Source organism: Solanum stenotomum, chromosome 11 (assembly GCF_019186545.1).
Source record: "Solanum stenotomum isolate F172 chromosome 11, ASM1918654v1, whole genome shotgun sequence".
Lineage (NCBI taxonomy): Eukaryota > Viridiplantae > Streptophyta > Magnoliopsida > Solanales > Solanaceae > Solanum > Solanum stenotomum.
In genome coordinates, this window is record NC_064292.1 from 54,015,927 (window position 1) to 54,036,981 (window position 21,055).

The window sequence follows — 21,055 nt, forward strand, 5'->3', positions numbered from 1 at the left end:
AGATGTGATGGAATAAATAAAGTAGGTTACATGTGAAAGAGAGTTGAGGGTGGGGTGGGGGGTAGGGGGTAGGAGATCTCACTAGAAAAGGGACTAAGGTATATATATACATATATATATTCTTAGGTAATAGAAAGAGAAAGGATATATATAAAAAGACAAAAGAGAGACTAGGTGATCAGAGATAGATGAGGCAGAATGGTGAGATTTCCATATGTAAGTGAAAACAAATGTAAAGTAGAAGGTAGTTTGTGAGGTAACAAACAATAGAGTAAATATCGAGTTGCGGTGGAGTAGTAAGTACTCTTTAATTCTTAATTAGAGATCTCTGATTTGAGTCCTGTATGGAATCGCCTTTGTTAAGACGCGCTTTACACTCTGAAACTTTTTGACAGATATTCGAATTTTATCGAACTTCAATATCAATTACCGAACTTTGAGTGGGAAGCCAAAAAAATAATTAAGTAAATATAGTGAAGTGGAATCAGAATTTTTATTGAGAGTCAAGATATTAAAAAATAAGTTAACCTGGGAAGAGGTTGAGAAAATACAATTATAATATAATTTATCAGTAGAATAATGTATATTGACACCCCTTAAGTATTGATGGCTCTGTAATTGAGTAAATAAGTAAAAAAATTATTTTAAAAAATAGACACATGATATATTGGATTAATTAAGTTGATTGTATCATTAAGGAAATTAGAATTTTAATCATAATTTTGACATCATTTTTTAAAAAAAAAACAAGAGAAATTTTAACTAAGAAATTTATATAAATGAATAATTTATCAAAAATTCAGTAAATTACCAATTTTTTGAATTCAAAATCTATAAACTTAAACTTTTGAATATACTGTAATCTCTAATAATAAGAATCTTGCTGATGATAATAACCAAAAGAAGAATTTGAAAGACAAGTCTGTTGCTTTTAAAAAAAAATCATATATGTATATATGATTTTTTTCGTTACTCCTCCCCCATGAGATGAACTTAAATGAAATGACATGATCGAGGATAATTTTGATTAAGTTTATGTGGTCATAATCAGTTTTATTTATGGTTTTAAGTAATTAACTTTAGCAAAAAATAAAAATAATAATAAATATATATATATATATATATATAATTGATTCAAAACAAAATAGGTTATTATTTCTAAACTTTAGGATTTATAAGTTCAAAATTCTAATCTCTAGTAATAAAATCTTGTTGATGATTATAACGAAGAGGAATTTGAAAAATAAGGCTTATGCATTTTTATTTTTATCATATATATATATATATGCTCTTTTTTGGAATTGAAGTTCAATTATTAATTATTGTCATTACTATCTGCGACAAAATTAATGTTTTGATTATGTTTTAGTGGGCAAAATCAAAGTTTTAATTATGAGTTCTTAATAACTTTAGCAGCAAAAATAATTTATATTTGTACTAAAAAAATTATATATACATATAAAAATTATATAATTTATTTAAACTTAATAAGCTATCATTTCTAAAATTATTAACCTATAAATTCAAAACTCAACAAGAATATATATTTTCAGACTCAATATACACGTGCAATGTATATGCAATATTGAGATACAATTTTTTTTTTTATCGTTTTATATGTTTAGGTGAATAAGTGACATTAGGACCATCCACATCCATCATCCACAAGACTCAACAATATTCTTGAAATTGAAGTTCAATTATTGCTTTTATTGTTGTTATTATAGCGGCGAAATACACATTTTGATTATGTTTTTACTATGAACTTTGATTTATTTGAAATTAAAGTTTTATATTGTTACTATTGTCGTTATTATCAGCGACGAAATGAATATTTTGATTTTATTTGTATGGGTAGAATCAGAGTTTTAGTTTTGGGTTCTTAGTAAATTTAGCAAAAGAAATATACTCATTCAAAGCACAATAAGTTACTATCATTTTTTAAATTTAGAATCTATAAATTCAAAATTCGGATCCTTATTAATAAGAAGCGATGTGATCGAAGACACGTTGAAATAATGAACTTTAACTTTCTTGAAATTAAGTTCAATTATTGCTTTTATTGTCACCATTATCAATGGTGAAACAAACATTTTGATTTCGTATATATTGGCAGAACCAGAATTTTAATTATATATTTTTATTAACTTTAAAACTCAATAAATTATGTTTCTAAAATTTTGAATCTACAAATTCAAAACTAAACAAGAATATACACTTTTATACTCGACATATACGTGCAATGTATGTGAAATGAGATATAATTATTTTTTTCAGTCTTCATCGATTTAGGTGAATAAGGCAAAAGAATCAACAATATTCTTTTATGTAAAATTAGTTACGTTATTCAATACTAAGCTTAAATAGTATCACATAATTTATATTTTTAAACAAGTCATATACGTGTAACACACGTGCGAAAAAATTGATATATATATATGACATAATTTTGTTACTCTCATGAATGGTGTGGAATAAACTTAAATGAAGCCATATGATTAATGATAATTTGTATATAGTGAAACTTTACTTCTCTTGAAATTGAAGTATATATATATCGTTGTCATTGTTGTTACTTGTTATTATCAGTGGCGAAATTAACATTTTGATTAAAGAATAATCAAAAAATACAAAATATATACATATATAATTATTTTTTGTTCATTAAGGGTTCGATATTTATATTCAAATTTGATTAAATTTGAATTCGTTCATTACAATAGGATCATTTCTGAACACCACATACACAATAAAATTGTTTTCATTCCTAAATGCTCAAAACTTTTAATTAAAAACGAAGAAATCAAAATCATTCCACCGCAACTAATGTTAACGAAGATGAAGTAATGTACTTGTACTTAATCGGACAAGTGCAGAAGCTAGTTCTACTGCAGTAAACTTAGGTAGTAGAGTAGTATATATAATAATAGCTTTAAATTTTAATTGTAGCACCCAATTAAATGCATGCATGCATGCAAAAAACAATTAACACTACTATCGATTGTGGGAATTAAAGAAAGTCTCCAATAAATGGGGTTATTTTTTCATGCTAATGCATTGAAATACTAAATGGATGTGATAGGAGAGAATGTAGGTATCAAAGTGGAAATTAACTATAGTATACTACTTATTCTAATTTATCGTAACATATTTTTCTTTTTAATCTGTAAAAATTTAATTTTGTTAAATTTTAAAAATAATTTTAATTTAAAATTTTATATTTTATCCTAATTAATCACTTAATTCTATAGCTAATAAAAAAATTAGAATTTTTTCTTAAATTTTATATTCAATCATATACTTTCGTCTTTTTTCATAAAGACGACCATTTTCTAGATTTATAATAAATTTAACTTTAAATTTCGTACTTTTATTATCACAAAAATGACTATAACCTTAAAATTCTTATTTTTAAAACTAACTACAAATACAATAATGTTACTAGCTAGTAGAAAATCATAAACTTCAATAGACATTCCATCGAAATTCGACTTGTCGCTTAGAAATTTCTGATGGAAAATCCGATAGAAACATAATTATAGCGATTTTCAGATAGTGATATACCATCAGAAAAGTTACAAACCCCGAGTGCTAAAATAAATTTCTTTTTATACTTTATGTTCAGCGATATACTATCACATAAATTAAGATAAATAGAGTATACAGTAAGACCAAAATATAGATGTATAGTAGTAGTAGTATATAGTAACAACCAAAATAACAACATACTCAATATATAAGTTTACAAGTGTGAATTGAAAGGATATATAGAATATACATAAATCTTATTTTTATACCATAGAAAAATAAAAAAGATTATTTTTCGATAGATCATCGGAATCTATAGTAGTAGTAGAAGGATCTCAGACTGAGAGTATAGCTAGGGTCAGTGGTAGGGGGGTGGGGGTGGGGGTATCAGTGATTAGTGTGTGAGAAAAGAGGCAACAGTTGCTGTGTGAAAGTGGCAGGGACAACAGCCTTGTCTCTACCTTCTTATGTAATGTCCCTTTTAACTCTATTTAACCCCCACACCTCTTTTTTTTTCTCCTTCCAAGCTTCCACATATATATATTATATAAAAATATTAATTAACAAGCTTACATAGTCAATAATGTAATCGACTAATATTAATTGTCAAGTTAATTTCATAATTCATCGTCTCATTTTATGTGGTGATATTTGATTAAACTCTCTATCTTGTAGCGCTAACAAGTGAAGAAAGCCTTTTCATTTCAATTCATAAAAAACTTTGTAAAATCGACAAACAACATATATAATACATAAATCTGCCATTCAACTTAGCTTTATCTAACATTTATGCGCTTCAATTTTAGATGTGCACAAATAAACACTTAAACTTGTATAAAATTGAACAAATAGACAATACATTCGTCTTACCTAGTGTCATACTTGACAATGTCGTGTCCTACGTGGCATCCTACGTGTATTATGCTATGTAGGACGCATGCATGTGTCTGCTGCTTGTTCAGTTTCATATAAATTTAAGTGTCTACTTATGCACACCCAAAGTTGAAGGGCATAAATGCCAGCTGAAACTAAATTAAAGGGTATATTTATATATTATGTATATCTTAAATGCGAATGGAAAGAATATTACTTACGATGAAACTATAAAAAGTTGAGGTGAATACTAATTTTGACCGATTAATCTTAGTTTCTACGACTCTCGTTTGTACACATCTTCGATTTATTTCATCTGTCATCGATACAACAGAATATAAAAGGGAATTAATGACTTTATTTTAAATTAGCAAATAGCAGAAAAAGTACTTGTTGCTAGTTCTCTAACTAACTTTGTACGTAGCTTTGATTTCATTATTTAAAAGTAACTTTTTTTGAAGAAACAAAAAAAAAAAAAAAAACATGGAAGTACCAACTTATTGGAGCAAATTTAATTATTATTATTATTATTCGTTTTGTTCTTCTTATTTTTTTTTTAGAAAAAAGTAATATTATTATTATTTGAAGAATTTTTATTTTTTTTTGGTTAGAGAGGACATATCAGAGGAACAGTTAATGGTACCTTTATTTTGTCATGGGCAAAATGTACGGTCACTGAATTTAATTTAATGCATTGGAAAAAAACGAATAATAACTGTACTGTCTCTAATTATATTTTGTATATTTGTACCTTAATAAACCTTATATATGAATCTTCATTATCTATGACGATGTTTCATTAAAGTAAAATTAAATATTATATTAAGAGGCTTGTTTTGATGCAACAAGTAAATATAAAGTATCCTCACTTATCTATCGTTTCAATTTTATCGGATATTCCGAAGGGGCATATATCTCTTGATTACATTCAAATTCATCATGATAATTCCTACATTATTCACCCTTAAGGCCTTAACTAGATCGAAATTTCAAGTTCGAATTTCTGGATCAAATGAAAAAGTTCATACTGGTCGTCATCTCCAAAAGTAAATCATGTAATGTGTGAATTCGGATAGTCAAGCTTCAATGTGGGAAATCAAAGAAAAAAGTTTCTACATTGACGTGAAGAGATAAAATTAGACTCTTTATATAGTCTTGTATAATTCTCACCTCATGAACTTACTTTTGAGATTAATATCCTTTTTATTTTATCAATCCTTATTTCATTTACTTTTTGATTTTTCACCGAGTGTTAGGTAAATATTTGGTTTCGCGCTGGAAAAAGTCTCACATTGAGAGAATATAGCGCTTCCTAACAGAAATGACTACACTCGGCCGAACTCAAAATTTCTCATTAACGATAAAGTAATATACCCTTGAATTAATTACTAAAATCCACATTAATTATATAACTTTTTACCCTTGAATCTTGGAATGTCCTAGTTTGGTCCCAATTGCCACCAAACATTTCCATAGGGATTTAATACAAGTTATACAACTAGTATATACACTAAAGAAAGCAAAGAAATGATAATGATGAGGCGGGGGTGGGAGGAGTTGAAACAAATGCGTGACAAATATGATTTTATAGACATAAATAATGTGACACAACAAATTATAAACAAAGTGCCATACATAATATACAAAACAAAAAAAAAAAACTAGTTGTATACATAATATATATATGATATATAATATGTGCTGGAAAATAAACGTGTAGACGCCCTAAAATAAGAGCTAAGTGACAGATAATAGCTTAGAGAGTGATACTCGTGAAAGGAAGAACCCTGGCTGGATTCCCGTGAGAAACAAACACAATATACATACACATCAAGCTTTCACCCCCCCCCCCCAACACCCCACCCACCCCGCCCCGCCCCGTCTTGTCAAACTCCGTGCAGGGGAGGATCTAGAATTTTTCATTACGAGTACAAACAAATTCAATTGTATATACCAGAAATTTAGTTATGCTAGGGTAGAGGCATACATCGTTCATATACGAATTCAGCTAAAGTCAATAGCTTTTAATTATTTTAATAGTGTATATATATATATTGTTTGATTGCAATAGCAAAAGACTATATGATAAAGAACGCATGATATAACATAACAAGAAAAAAAATATTTAGAAAAAAACTTGACGGTGTTATAGTGAAATGTTGTTACATGTGATGTGGTGATTGTTATATATAGGGATCTAGCTAAGGTAAGAGTAGAATATTAAAAATTTAAAATTTAGTTATTAGCACTTAAAGTTGTAATTTTATAATTTACAACCCTTTTTTTATTATTTATCTAAAAGGTTTATTATGCATTAATAACTACATTTATTTTAGCTAGTATTAGTAATTAGCATCTCGATAATATTCGATTTTAAAAAAATAATCGACTAGTAGCATCACATTTTTAAGGTCTACGTTTTATAGTCATATATATATTATGATAAATTTAGAATCACAAATTCTAAAAGTCATCAATGCTTATATTATCTCATGTCATAAGTTATTGTTATAGTAAAGGAACAATTTTATTTCTTAATCAAATTCATTAAGCAAGCATACGTCATGTTCAACTATAACTCTAACTCAAGCCATCCATGGCCCATCACCGAACTTTGTTATAGGCATGATGTTGACGTCACACTCCAATAATCTTTTTCCTAACACTTACCTCATGCAATTACATGTTACGTTGCTCTTGAAAATCTACTCATGGCATTGACTCTAATATAACCATTTGTTGGATTTTCAAGAGTATAACTTTATTTCTTAACCAAACTCATAATTAAACAAACATCACACTTGATCATGACTTTGGCATAAGTCATTCCCCATTCATCATCTAAGACTTGCATTGACATTAGTCAGAAATCTATTTTTTCTTAAATTTCGTATCAATTTAAACTATGTTGCATGAATTTTAAAAAAATAAAAATATTTAGATGTAAATGAGGAAAATGTCAAGGTAGTCAATGAATGGGCAAGTTAAGTACAAGAAATTAAAGTAGATTGCCATTTGGCAGAGAAGTCACATGTAAGTCGAAAAATAGTCCAAAAAACTCCATAACGGCAAATCAGCAAGTACTTCTGCCACACTGCAAATTTGAAAAAAAATGCAGACAGAGACTAAGATCGATTCGTCTTAATTTATGAGATATTTTTTAATTAAGCACAAAAGATAATATTATATTTTTATATTTATTAATAATTTAATTTAAAATTTATCATTGTATCCTTGATTAGGGGTGCTTATGGTTTGAATAAAAAATGATCCAAACTGATTAAATAAATTGATTTTATTTGAGTTTGTTTGGTTTTAAATTTTTAAAAACCGACCATAGGCTTGGGTTCGGTTTTGTTCGAAAAAAAGGAAGATTTATCTATGTATCTCAGATACATGTATCTAGTGGCGATTGGCGAGTAAGATTTATCTATGCATCCAAGATACATGCATATAAATATACGTATCTAATGTGATTCGCATATATCAGAGATACATGACTATCTCCCTCCACATCTCGCTCGCCTCTCTCCCTTTTATAGCGTATCTGGTAACAAAAATACATGTATCTAGGGGTATCGTCCTCAAGATCTAATAGAAAATTCTTAATTATGTATAGGACAGTGGCATCTATGTACCCTAGATACATACGTATAGACACATATATCTAGTGTGATCCCATTTGGACATAGTATATCTCGAGCAAATTACACCTAATTTTGATCCTCTAGATCTCGAGTTACATGTATTTGGATGTATCTGGATACACCAAAATATGATACTCCCTCCGTTTCACTAAGAATGATCTCTTTTCCTTTTTAGTCAGTTTAAAAAATAATGACCTCTTTCCTTTTTTGGTAACATTTTACTTTTTGCTTTCCATGTGGCATGTTTAAGACCACAAGATTAAGGGCAATTTTGTACATTTGACATAACTTTAATTTAGGACCACAAGATTCAAAAATCTTCTTTATTTACTTAAACTCCGTGCCAAGTCAAACCAGGTCATTCTTTATGAAACGGAGGGAGTAAGATTTTTAATATTACAAATTAGCGTATATCTAAGTAATTAGCTCATAAACTAGTGTCATTTCTGTAAGTTTCCGATTGATTAAACACTTACCTTAAAAATGTTAATTTGAGCCGGCCCAAAGATAAGCCCAACTAAAGGCCCATATTGATGGAGGACAAGAAATTTACAAGTCCCCCAATTTAACAAAAACTAACTTTGCCGCTCTAAACTTTGCTCTCCAATTTTTTTTGTCCAAATTCTAAGAAGTAGAGAGCCATAATCGACGAAGACGAAGCTTCAGTAGCATAATCAANATATGATTCTTAATATTACAAATTAGCATATATCTAAGTAATTAGCTCATAAACTATTGTCATTTCTATAAGTTTCCGATTGATTAAACACTTACCTTAAAATGTTAATTTGAGCCGGCCCAAAGATAAGCCCAACTAAAGGCCCATATTGATGGAGGACAAGAAATTTACAAGTCCCCCAATTTAACAAAAACTAACTTTGCCGCTCTAAACTTTGCTCCCCAATTTTTTTTGTCCAAATTCTAAGAAGTAGAGAGCCATAATCGAAGAAGACGAAGCTTCAGAAGCATAATCACTTGTAAGCATTCGTTTCGTTTTTCCTTTTAGTCGCAGTTTGAGTCTCATAGTTGTAATTTTACAGTATGCACACCAGTTGTTTGATAAAATGCTTAGCAGAAGTGTATATCTCTTATGTCAATTGATATTTTGCTTTTAGTTTGATAAATCATTGTGAATTGAAGTTTCAAATTGTGGGTGTCTTGAATTGATCGGTAAAGCAGAGAAAAAAAATTGAGATGTGAAGAAAAAATGTGATCTTTGCTATAATAGACAGTGATTCTTGATAGAATAAAGATTGAAGATTTGCTGTGAACTCCAGCCCAGCATGATATATGGTAGTGCATTGAGTAATTTGACATGTAAAAGCATTAGTTAAGTGCTGAGGTTCGTATGCAAAGTTATGTAGAAACATTAGATAAAAATTGTAGAATTATAGTAGAAACTTCTTCTTTGTTCTCCTCTTTCATTTAGGTTTTATTGCTCTTTTCGTAACCGTGTTTTCAAAGGTGCGCTTAAGCTCTGAAGCAAGGCTCAAAACGTGTTGAGTGCTTTGCTTAGCTTAATGTGTGCTTCAATGTCGTCATCAAGACTCTATCTAAGACATACTTTTCTTGTCAAGGAGCCTCTACTGAAGTGGCGACACTAAACAATTGATATTTCATTTGATCCTAATTTTTTTTTCCAATTTCTTTGTCCATATATATGGTATTTATGCTTATAATTAATATATATTTTTCAACTGATATATCTGTTTTTTCTCCATTTGCGCCTTTCTTAATCAAAGCCACACACTTTATTTGTGCGTTGTGCTTTAAGCCCCAATGGACCTTAGATCTTTTTTGCACATTTCGCTTTTGATAACACTGTTCATGGTGCGTATGGAATTTGTTTTGATATCCTATTGGAGCGGATTGAATATGCTATTGCCTGCTTCGCCACTGCCCTTCACGATGTCTTGCTTTGATAATTTATTTGTGCTTGAAAGTGACAAGTGTAGAAAGAATTAACGTCTATGTTCTGTTAAGATTTTACTATGATAAGTTCATATGATGCTGCTAAATTTTCATTTGCTAGCCATACCATATGATTTGAAATTCTTACAATAAAGTCAAGCTTGATTTTGTTCCTATTTTTGTTTCCTTCTTTTTATGAAGAGTTGATCTATAAGAAGCTTCATGGCATCAAGTAGACCGCGAGGCGGCAGCTTTTCCCGAAACATATCTAGTGCAGCTACAACTCAGATTCCTGGAGTTAAGCTTGGTCCAAATGGCACATCATTTCTTTCATCAGGCATACCAGATCTTGACCGTAATTCCCACTACACTTCTTTTAGTGTCTCTTTTCTTTGTCATTATTATTTCTCTTTCTATTATTACTAAAGAAACATATATGAACTTTTGTTCCATTTGTTTGTTATATTATCTTTTCAGAGATTTTGGGTGGTGGCTTTACTTTGGGAAGCCTAGTCATGGTTATGGAAGACCCTGAGGCCCCTCATCATATGCTTTTACTGAGAAATTTCATGTCTCAGGGCCTGATTCACAAGCAAACCCTACTTTATGCCAGCCCAGAAAGAGATCCACGAGGCTTTCTTGGAACTTTGCCTAGTCCAATGGCTTCTAAGGAGGAGAAGTCTCATGAACGACCTGCAGAACAGGTTAATACCTTGCTTTCCCAACATCATAATATAATATTATAAATGAGTGTATCGTACATGATAATGTAGACCTTGTTGGTTCCTATAAGTGTGAACTTTTAGATCCACTTCAATTCACAGGACGCAAATTTAAGAATCGCTTGGCAATATAAGAAGTACTTTGGGGAACAAAATTCAGAGGGCCAAAGAGGTATGAGCACACTTGACGTCTTATTTTCTTCAATTCATTCACTTTTGAACTCATACGATATATAATGATTATTTTCCTCTAGATATTGATTTCAGTTGATTAAGGTATTTCTTTTCTTGCAAAATCCAAGTTCAAGTTTGTTTCAAATTGGTCTTTGTCATGTGAAGAGGTGACTAAAGATATCTATGATATCATTTACTGGTTAAAGTGTAAAGAAAGAGGAAATGGATCTTGTCACGAGTCTGTTAAGGGGAATCTGTTGTGAGATTGACTCAATAATGCCCTAGTGAACACAGATGAACCTTTATGTCTCTGGTGATACGTTCAACAAAATGATGCTTTTTGAAGTGCCTACTTACTATTTTGCAGTTTGCTTAAAGCCACGATAATATGTTTCTACACTTAAACAGCTTGTAAGTATGAGTGGCACTGAATGTAGATATAGTTCTGCGACCTAGCTCTCGTACTGAATAGAACTTTTTGCCAGTTGAGACTTTCTTGTCCAGGATTTGGGTGTTAGTGATACTCCAGTTATGTTCATGAACTTTACTTCTAAAAGAAATTCTCAAAGGGCATATGTTTGACTATTAATCTGGTAGTCTCTGTTGATTTTTTAACTCCTTGTTTCTGCCCACTCGACTCTTGAAATACTATCATCCATTATAAAGATATAAAGACTGGCAGTTTGAAGACTTTGGGGTCAATAAGCGTTCTATGTGTGAGTCATGTTTCTGTAATCAAGTACTTTGTGCAATGTTCTTTTTGTAGTTGCCCTCTCTCTATGTAGAAGATTTCATATTCCTTTGTTTGTAATTATGCTGTTAATTGAGAGTGAGATTTATGCTGAATCTGAAGATTAGCGTGTGCATTATATATGCAGGTGGGAAAGCTGAATATTGCAACGATTTTGACTTGCGAAAGCCCCTAGAAAGGCACTTCTATAGTGGGCAGCGGGTTGATTGCATTAGTCTTCGAGATTCTCCGAATCTAGCGCCTCTACTTGAACGTTGCTCAACCTTTTCAGCTCAAATAGCAAAGTATTGGCATATCCTTTTTTCATACATTCAGTTATAGTCATGTTGGCTGTGATTTATGAACCAAAATTGCTATTTGTCAAATGTCAAGTCGGCCAATCAAGGAATAAGGATACTTCAACTATAACTGAATATGAGACGGAATAGTACTTTTTATTAGTTGTTCATATGGAATCTGAGACGGAATAGTACTTTTTGTTAGTTGAATCGTGTAACAATATGTGATATTGTTAATCATTCTTTTATTCAAAAACATCATCGTTGCATCTGAATTGAGAAACAATTACCATTTCATGAAATATACACACACACATATGATAGGCATCATTAAGCTAGTGATTTCATTGAGAAGAACTAATAAATTGCTGATATTGTTAATGAAGCATCAAATTCTGCTATTTTTTTATAGTTTGGCCCCTTCCCAATATTGCTATGATCAGGATGATCTTTCAATTTGTTGTTTTTGTCAATTAAGTTCTGTTACCTGTTTGAACTATATTGGTGTGAATTTTGTTTCTGTGGCTCCTTTAGTTTTGATTATACAGGATTGATCTGTTGAATATGTTGTAAGAGTTTTTCCTAATATAATGTCAGATCTGATGGCAACATCACATGTGCCGGTCGTATTGCCATTCAGTCACTATGTTCACCTCAGTGTGACTTCTCTGACAAGGTTATTTTCTGAATTTTGGTAACTTGTAGTCTAGTTTATGCTTGTAACTTTTTTGCCTGTATTAATCACTGACCATTGTGGGACTAACTAGGCTGTTAAAATCATGGTCTTTTGTTGTTTGTATAAAGGTGGTTTTCTTTTCTGGGTGAGGGTGGGAAGGAAGGATGTCACGTAAGAACAAATGCTTGATGAAACTGTTTTGTGCTCCATTTGGGTTCATGTTTCCCTGTGTGACTGTTCATTGCAAAATTTGATGTTGTATTTGCATCTCGTTGTAGGATTGGGAGATGCTCTCTTTTATAAGATCCTTGAAAGGCATGGTTCGATCTTCAGGTGCAGTTGCGGTCATATCCTTTCCACCCGCACTTGTCTCACCAGCCTTTTTAAAGAGGTGGCAGCATCTGGCTGATACCTTGATATCTGTCAAAGCAATTCCTGGTATACCTTTGTTTAAGTCATTAAAGAAAGTTTCATCTTGTTTTAGTATAAAAAGTGATTAAAGCTTGCTGCAGATGAGGACAAAGAATTGGCAAAGCTCCTAACTGGTTACCAAGACATGCTGGGCCTTCTTAGTGTACACAAAGTAGCTCGCATAAATACACAGGTGAATAACCTTTTTTGAATTTACTACAAGGTTTGATGCCGTCCTAAAATTTTCTGGGGCACACTTTTAGTCTTTTCTTTACTTATTGTTGATAATGGGTAAATGAGCTTGGCTTTTTAGTGCAGATTCAAATGATGCTTGGCTTTTAACTCAGAGAAACTAAACATTTTTTATAAACATATACGACTTGACTGAATGGACTTTATTCTTGGCTTTTAGGCTTCTCTTCTTTCCTTATCTAAAACTTAAGTATGATTAAGGTACATGAATATTATCAGAAATAATTGAGAAGTACCAGCAAGGTGGACTTCAATGATAGGCTTTGATAATTGCAGAATAAAACATTTGTTTTGGAGCTTTAATCAACATCCTTGTGTGTGTGCGCGTGTGTGTGGATGATATTTCTATCCATCAAACTTGTCAGATAAGTTGATCCAAATCTTTTAACAGGTTCCTGCAATTCTGGAAGCCACAACATTTTCAATGAAGCTGCGAAAGCGAAGGGCATTAGTTTTAGAATGCCTTAATCAAGCCCCTGTTGATGGTTCAAGTGGAAGTTCATATGGTACTTCTGGTAGTTGTTCTGGAAGTTCTAAGACCGGGAACCTTGACTTCTAGTTAAAATTATGCGCGAGATTCCAATTTCTCTCAACCTATTTCATGCTGCAAATGCTGGAATTGCTGATCTATACTTTGTCAGATTGCAAGGTTATATGAAAGCTGGATCCTGCAAACATTCTTATGTTTCTGTCACATTCTCTGAACTTCATCAAAGAAAGCCGTTCAAGAAGAGGATTGCCAGGACGCGTAGTTTTTCTCACTGTATTATAGATTCATAGTGCTTTACAGTAGCAAGATTTAGTTTACGATTATGACATGGATTCATAGCGGGAGCTTAGTACATCGGGGTGCCCTTTTTTCCTTTTTCTTTCTATTGTATTGAAGGATATGCATTACAGTAACTTATCAGTGTTGATAGCTCCCACTGTAAGAAGCCTTTCATTAATTAATCGTTGCGTCTGCATTGATTCTGTCTATCATACTTTGATTATATTTGTTTTGAACCGAGGATCTATCGGAAACAGTCTTTCCACTCTACAAAGGTAGGAGTAACGCCTGCGCTTATCCTACCTTCCTAGACCCCACTTTGTGGGATGACATTAGCATGTTGTTGTGTGGCTGCATTGAAGATGGAAGACTTTCAACAATTTCCAATATTTGAGAAAGCTACTCATAATACATCATATATGTTCTAAACTAATATATTGAAAGGATATCCTGATGTACGAAGCATCCCGTGTTCATGCATGGTCCATGATAGGGCCGCATTTTGAGGGTCTGTTTCTAAACTAATGCCATTTTATGCCCAANATCGGGCTGCCCTTTTTTTCTTTTTCTTTTTATTGTATTGAAAGGATATGCATTACAGTAACTTATCAGTGTTGATAACTCCCACTGTAAGAAGCCTTTCATTAATTAATCGTTGTGTCTGCGTTGATTCTGTCTATCATGCTTTGATTATATTTGTTTTGAACCGAGGATTTATCAGAAACAGCCTTTCCATCCCTACAAAGGTAAGAGTAACGCTTGCGTATATCCTACCCTCCTAAACCCCACTTTTTGGGATGACATTAGTATGTTGTTGTGTGGCTGCATTAAAGTTGAAAGACTTTCAACAATTTCCAATATTTGAGAAAGCTACTCATAATACATCATATATGTTCTAAACTAATATATTGAAAGGATATCCTGATGTACGAAGCATCCCGTGTTCATGCATGGTCCATGATAGGGCCGCATTTTGAGGGTCTGTTTCTAAACTAATGCCATTTTATGCCCAAAATATCATAAACTACTAGAATTACATGAAACATAACTCTTAGGTAAGGTTGTTACACTCCACCTTTCCCAGACTCCACTTGTGGGATTATACTAGATATATTGTTTTTGTAAAACTCGGAATCACTCTGCTAGAAGGGTCTTACCAACGTCAATGACAAACCGGTATTTAACGTCCCCTTTGGTGAGACGCTGCAGTGCAGTATTTACATAATCCATTGGAATGACTTCAACATCTGCTGTTATATTGTGCTTTGCTGCAAAATCAAGCATTTCTTGCGTCTCTTTCATCCCTCCTATCCCACTTCCAGCTACAAGCTTCCTTCCTGTCATTATACAAAGCATAGGAGCTAAAGTAACCGTTCATTCTTGCCCATAAAAGGGCAGCTCGATGCACTAAGCTCCCACAATGCCTTGGGGAAGGGCCGGACCATAGAGTCTTTTGTACACAACCTTACCCTGCATTTCCGGAAGAGACTGTTTTCACAGTTTGAAAAGGAAACAGGTACTACTCACCCATAAGCAATGGAAAGACTGGTAGCTCGACGGGTTTGTCAGGTGCACCAAGAAAGATAAGCTTCCCGTGAGACTTCAACAGCCCGATCAGTGGATCGAGGGGATGATCAGCAGAGACTGTATCAAGAATGCCATCCATTGTACCTATAGCAGCCTATGAATACAGGAACCAAAAGTTGAGTACCAAAATGTTATTTTTATGACAGTAGATGGTACAAGTACTAAATTACCTGCAGCTGATCTGGATCAGTGCTAACCAAAAACGAATCAGCACCAAGACGTTCAAGAGCTTCGTTCTGCTTTCTTCGAGATGTACTAATCACAGTCACCTTTAGCCCCATGGCCTTGGCAAACTTGACACCAACGTGACCAAGTCCGCCAAGGCCTACTACACCAATATGAAGGCCTGGTTTATCAAGTCCAAAGTATCTCAACGGGCTGTACATTGTAATCCCAGCACAAAGCAGAGGGGCTGCAGCAGCTAGAGGCAAGTTTTCTGGTACATGAAACACGAAATGTTCATCGATAACTATCATGTTCGAGTAGCCTCCATACGTTGGTGTTCCATCATTGTAGATTGCATTATAGGTGGCTATTCCTTTGGAGCAATAATTCTCAAGATTGTTCATGCAGTCTTCACAAGATCGACATGATCCACAGTATCCCCCGACAGCAACTTTCTCTCCAACAGTGAACTTCTCTACCTTGCTACCTACCTCAGTTACTTCGCCCACGATCTCATGTCTACATCCATCAATTAAGCTATAAGAGTTAGAATTCAATTTGAACTATGCAAAGAATGACTCTAAATTGAGACAAGACGCATAACTTGACTTCAATTGACAACAAAACACTCTTAACTTTGAAATTGAACATCTAGACACTTCAAATCGTTCACACTTTGTCTCGTGGACACCCAATGCTGATGTGACACATAAACTTTGGAGGTGTCTAAATGATCATTTTGTAAGTTGGAGTGTTTAATAGCATAGGTCAAAATAATGTTGTCGAGAATCTAAAAATTGAGACGATACCCGGGGACTAGAGGGTATAGAGAAGATCCCCATTCATTCTTCAGCTGATGAATATCAGAATGACAGATACCACAGTAAAGAACCTTCAGTTTAACATCCTTATCGCCGGTTGCCCTGCAACCACATCATTTGAAAACCGAAAGAATACAAACATTAATCAAGATGATCAAAAACAAAATCTTGTCCAAACATGAGATTGTTTAGATGGACGTTGTGGTTGAAGTCAACTATAGTGTGAACAACAACGACATATCCAGTGTAGTCCCACAAGTTGGGTCTATGTGCATACCTTACTCCTACCTTTGTGGGGTAGAGACGTTGTTTCAGATAGACGTGAACATCATAATTATTAAGAAAAAAAACATGATAAAAAGGATGTATACCTTCTAAAGAAGTTGAATGGGGAGAGGAATCCAGAAGTGTCTCTAGCAGCCCAACCAAAAGCCTCAACATGGTGCATTCTTGATTTTTATTTTTTCTAGAGTGTTCAGTGATTAACTCTATATTATTATGGTGTTTTAAGTATGGTACAAATTGCATTTAGTCAACTTTTTAGATAAATTAAATTCTTTGAAAACTTTGCTTTGTTTACTACTAGAGTTGCCAATAAGGACTGGAAAAAAAGTGTTCTTTTGAGTGGACTTTAAACAAAACATATTTGGCCTTCATAATTGACTTGAGAATTATGTGACTCAAACAAAAAATGTTTTGTTTAGTTTCCGCTCTTTGTTCAGTACCTGTTTGAATATTGAAATTCGAAATCTCTAATTAAAGATGGAGGTACCCTCTCGTAATCTTGGGTGGTCATCAAACAATGGTTGACATTGAAACTGACAAATAAAATATACACTCTCCGTCCCAATTTATGTGACACACTTTTCTTTTTAGTCAATTCTAAAAAAATCCGATGCATTTATATACTTAATGAGGTGATTTATAGTCACACAAACATGTTATTTTAGACCACAAGTTTCAACAATCGTTCTTTCTTTCTTAAACTTTGTGTCAAGTCAAATAATATCGCATAAATTGGTTTAGAGGGAGTATCATTTTTAGTTCAATGGAATGAGATCAAGAAGTTGTGATTTTTCTTGTAGTTTATTCATCTTTCTGAAGTATCAGAAGTGGCAAAACTCATATATCATTGTCTCCATACTCTTGCTATGTTTTTTTTTTATGACGATGGCATCTTGACCAATTTTCTCGCACCTTGACTAATCCATCAGGTACATACTATCTCCCACTAGCATAAGGTACCATGTAACTTGTTCCGAGAAAATGTTCTATAATAAGAAATCACCTAATACTTTTCACCGCGTATGAAAAATTGAAACTTGCTTCATTACCAGAACTTATCATTGAAGATAAAAGACTTCAATTGGTTTCCAACATTTGAGAAGCCACTCAAACTTTATTATGTATGCATTTTCTTAAGTAATGTTCCACAAGAAGAAATCAAAAATCATCATTTCAAAACATCATGAAATACTAGAATTACATGAAGAAGAACACTTAGTCGTCTACTCATCTTGTTTGAGGGTCTTAGCAACGTCAATGACAAAACGATACTTGACATCAGCTTTAGTGAGACGTTCCATTGCAGTATTGACATAATCCATTGGAATGACTTCAATATCTGCTGTTATATTGTGTTTTGCAGCAAAATCAATCATTTCTTGCGTTTCTTTCATCCCTCCGATCCCACTTCCAGCTACGAGCTTCCTCCCTATCATAATACACAATTCTCGACTTATTTACACTATAACTAAGAACTAAAACACATTCCTTGTATGGTCATGTCAAAATCTAGATAGAAAGAGTAATGTACTCACCCATAAGTAATGGAAAGACGGGTAGGTCGAGAGGTTTGGCAACTCCACCGAGCATGATAAGTTTCCCATTAGTCTTCAATAGGCCAATCAACGGTAGGACAGGGTGAGTAGCAGCAACTGTATCAAGAATGCCATCCATTGTGCCCATAGCAGCCTATGTTAACAAGAACCATAGTTAAGTACTACAAGTCTACGAGACGTTATTTTATGACAATACACATTTGTTTTTCATTTTAGTTACCTGTAGCTGATCCGGATCAGAGCTAATCAAAAACGAATCAGCACCGAGATGTTCAATAGCTTCCTTCTGTTTACTTTGAGATGTACTAATAACTGTCACCTTTACCCCTAAAGCCTTGGCAAACTTAACACCAACATGACCAAGTCCACCAAGACCTACTACACCAACGTGAAGACCCGGTTTATCTAGTCCAAAGTACCTCAATGGGCTGTAAGTTGTAATTCCAGCACAAAGCAGAGGTGCTGCAGCAGCTAGGGGCATGTTTTCTGGGACACGAACAACGAAATGTTCATCAACAACGATTATGTCCGAGTAGCCTCCGTATGTTGGGGTTCCATCGTGGTACATTGCACTATAGGTGGCTATTCCCTTAGAACAATAGTTCTCGATATCGTTGTTACAGTTTTCGCAAGATCTACATGATCCAACTAGGCACCCCACACCAGCTTTATCCCCAACTTTGAATTTCTCCACCTTGCTACCAACCTCAGTTACTTCTCCCACAATTTCATGACTGTATATGAATATTTACACTATCAGATCACTCAAAAGATAACTAACGGTCACCGACCATAAAACGTAGGATTAGTGACATTGAAAATAAGACAAATTACCAGCTACAAGAGGTCAAGATATAATGAACTGCAAGATTCTCTTTTGTATTGTTGGTGTATATAAGTTAAATCGTTAATGTTTGACAAAGGACAAATTTTTTGCGTGAAAACGTAAATGAACTTACTAAGCTCCTACTTACCCTGGCTGCTATAACTCAAAAAATACTTCATGAGAATCAATAGTTTCATTTATTTTTCTTTGAACTTCATACAGTTGCAAAACAACTTCTCTTGTTGAAATTTATGGTGATACCGTAGCCGAAGGTCCATCGAAAAAAAACCTCTATATCTCTGAGGTAGGGATAAGGTTTGAGTAAACTCTACCATCCCGAGACCCCACTATTACGTGGGATGTGACACCCCAACTTAAGATAAAGAAGTCCCATATCGGTAAAACACATAAGAGATGTTTGATATATAAGTAAGCAGACCTTACCCACTAGTGATGCATTTTAAAGTTGTGCAGGCCTAGACCCAAAACAGACAATATCACTAGCGAATTGACTCTAAAATTGGATAGATTCCGATCTATAGTCATTAGGACCTCCTAAAACAATCTACTAAATTCATCGAGTTGTTTCAAAGGATCAAAACCCTAATAATTTGAATAATATAAGATTTGAGAACATACCCAGGGACCATAGGATATTTAGAAAATCCCCATTCATTCTTCAATTGATGAAGATCAGTATGACAAATACCACAATAAAGTATCTTCAATTTCACATCTTTATCACCAGTTTCCCTGCAAACACAAAACAAAAAATTAACCAAAAATCTCGTACTTGTCTATCATATTATTTTGTCGTAGTTACTATATGTTATTTTTGTTACCTTTTTTTCTGGACTACTTTACTATCAGAAACAACCTCTCTACATTCCTCGGACTCCACTTTAGGACTATACTGAATATGTTGCTATTGTATTAATAAAAAAATTTATATGGAATGTTATGCGACCGTGTCAGATTCTTAAAAAAATTGATAAATATTTTTAAAGAGTTCGAGCAATAATACCTTCGGGAGAATTTAAAGGGGGAGAGTGTTCCAGAAGTGTCTGTAGCTGCCCAACCAAAAACCTTTACAGGGTGCACTTCTTCTGGTGATTTTTCCATAACTCAATTCTTGAATTTTTCACTATTGTTGAAAAAGTTGAATAATGGAATAAAGTTGTGGTTCCAATATATAATAGTAATAGTAATATTGGTGGTGGAACTATAGAAAATGGGTGAAATAATGTGCAAGTGATGGGCTATTCATTAATTAAAGGTTTAAATAAATAAACATGTCATTATTTTAAAAATATGCAAATCTAAATTTAGTCGGATCAAATTCGGATACTAACATGAATTACAGTAAGATGATTGAGATTGTTTTATTCTTGGTTAGAGGTTTCGAGCTCGAGTCTCTGAAAGTGGATCAGATCTTGTTGAAAGTGTTATCCCCAAAAAATGAGTGAACACAGATTTAATCTGACTTAAATATGAATACGGAACGGAAAATAAAAAAAAGTGTGGAACAGATTGACGTCATTGGTGATGTATTAGAGAACTAAATTCTTCAATAGTGTTGCCAATATGGACTGGTTGTTATGATGTCTAAAAAAAGTGATGTTTTTGAATAGTCGTTAGCCAGAATATATTGATTTTTTAAATTATTTTTTTTTATAATTGCGATATCTGAACATGCTTATGTTTAATTTTGCTCATAAAATTTGAACGGATTGAAAAAAAGTCATCTAATATTTTCTATTTTGATAGAAAAGTGGGCTTGAATCTCAGAATTTTCAACTGAATTTATTAATCATTAGGTTACG

General features: G+C 33.0%; 3 protein-coding genes across 3 annotated transcripts; 1 reads left to right on the forward strand and 2 right to left on the reverse strand.

Annotated features, from left to right (window-relative positions):
- Positions 1–8,871: 8,871 nt before the first annotated feature.
- On the forward strand, positions 8,872–14,190 carry LOC125843530 (elongator complex protein 4). Its single transcript, XM_049522640.1, has 9 exons — positions 8,872–9,025; positions 10,161–10,314; positions 10,437–10,663; positions 10,784–10,853; positions 11,734–11,890; positions 12,482–12,560; positions 12,839–12,998; positions 13,073–13,164; positions 13,615–14,190. The coding sequence occupies exons 2-9, from the start codon at positions 10,182–10,184 to the stop codon at positions 13,780–13,782; spliced, it is 1,086 nt and encodes a 361-aa protein (XP_049378597.1). The 5' UTR covers positions 8,872–9,025; positions 10,161–10,181; the 3' UTR covers positions 13,783–14,190.
- A 649-nt stretch (positions 14,191–14,839) lies between these two features.
- On the reverse strand, positions 14,840–17,517 carry LOC125843533 (probable mannitol dehydrogenase). The gene is made up of 5 exons (XM_049522644.1): positions 16,937–17,517; positions 16,554–16,667; positions 15,750–16,263; positions 15,520–15,673; positions 14,840–15,329 (listed from the first exon to the last, which is right to left on the reverse strand). The coding sequence occupies exons 1-5, from the start codon at positions 17,011–17,013 to the stop codon at positions 15,127–15,129; spliced, it is 1,062 nt and encodes a 353-aa protein (XP_049378601.1). The 5' UTR covers positions 17,014–17,517; the 3' UTR covers positions 14,840–15,126.
- A 362-nt stretch (positions 17,518–17,879) lies between these two features.
- On the reverse strand, positions 17,880–20,462 carry LOC125843529 (probable mannitol dehydrogenase). Its single transcript, XM_049522639.1, has 5 exons — positions 20,257–20,462; positions 19,872–19,985; positions 18,627–19,140; positions 18,386–18,539; positions 17,880–18,279 (listed from the first exon to the last, which is right to left on the reverse strand). Exons 1-5 carry the CDS (start codon positions 20,352–20,354, stop codon positions 18,074–18,076), a joined length of 1,086 nt encoding a protein of 361 aa, XP_049378596.1. The 5' UTR covers positions 20,355–20,462; the 3' UTR covers positions 17,880–18,073.
- Positions 20,463–21,055: the final 593 nt, after the last annotated feature.

Excerpts from the sequence above, each read along its gene's own strand:
- LOC125843533 (XM_049522644.1), bottom strand. The coding sequence starts at position 17,013 with ATGCACCATGTTGAGGCTTTTGGTTGGGCTGCTAGAGACACTTCTGGA. Across the intron at positions 16,668-16,936 it reads CCATTCAACTTCTTTAGAAG|GGCAACCGGCGATAAGGATG; the intron begins GTATACATCCTT and ends ATGTGGTTGCAG. Across the intron at positions 16,264-16,553 it reads CTATACCCTCTAGTCCCCGG|ACATGAGATCGTGGGCGAAG; the intron begins GTATCGTCTCAA and ends TGATGGATGTAG.
- LOC125843530 (XM_049522640.1), top strand. The coding sequence starts at position 10,182 with ATGGCATCAAGTAGACCGCGAGGCGGCAGCTTTTCCCGAAACATATCT. Across the intron at positions 12,561-12,838 it reads AGTGTGACTTCTCTGACAAG|GATTGGGAGATGCTCTCTTT; the intron begins GTTATTTTCTGA and ends ATCTCGTTGTAG. Across the intron at positions 13,165-13,614 it reads TAGCTCGCATAAATACACAG|GTTCCTGCAATTCTGGAAGC; the intron begins GTGAATAACCTT and ends ATCTTTTAACAG.
- LOC125843529 (XM_049522639.1), bottom strand. The coding sequence starts at position 20,354 with ATGGAAAAATCACCAGAAGAAGTGCACCCTGTAAAGGTTTTTGGTTGG. Across the intron at positions 19,986-20,256 it reads CCCTTTAAATTCTCCCGAAG|GGAAACTGGTGATAAAGATG; the intron begins GTATTATTGCTC and ends TTGTGTTTGCAG. Across the intron at positions 19,141-19,871 it reads AAATATCCTATGGTCCCTGG|TCATGAAATTGTGGGAGAAG; the intron begins GTATGTTCTCAA and ends ATTCATATACAG.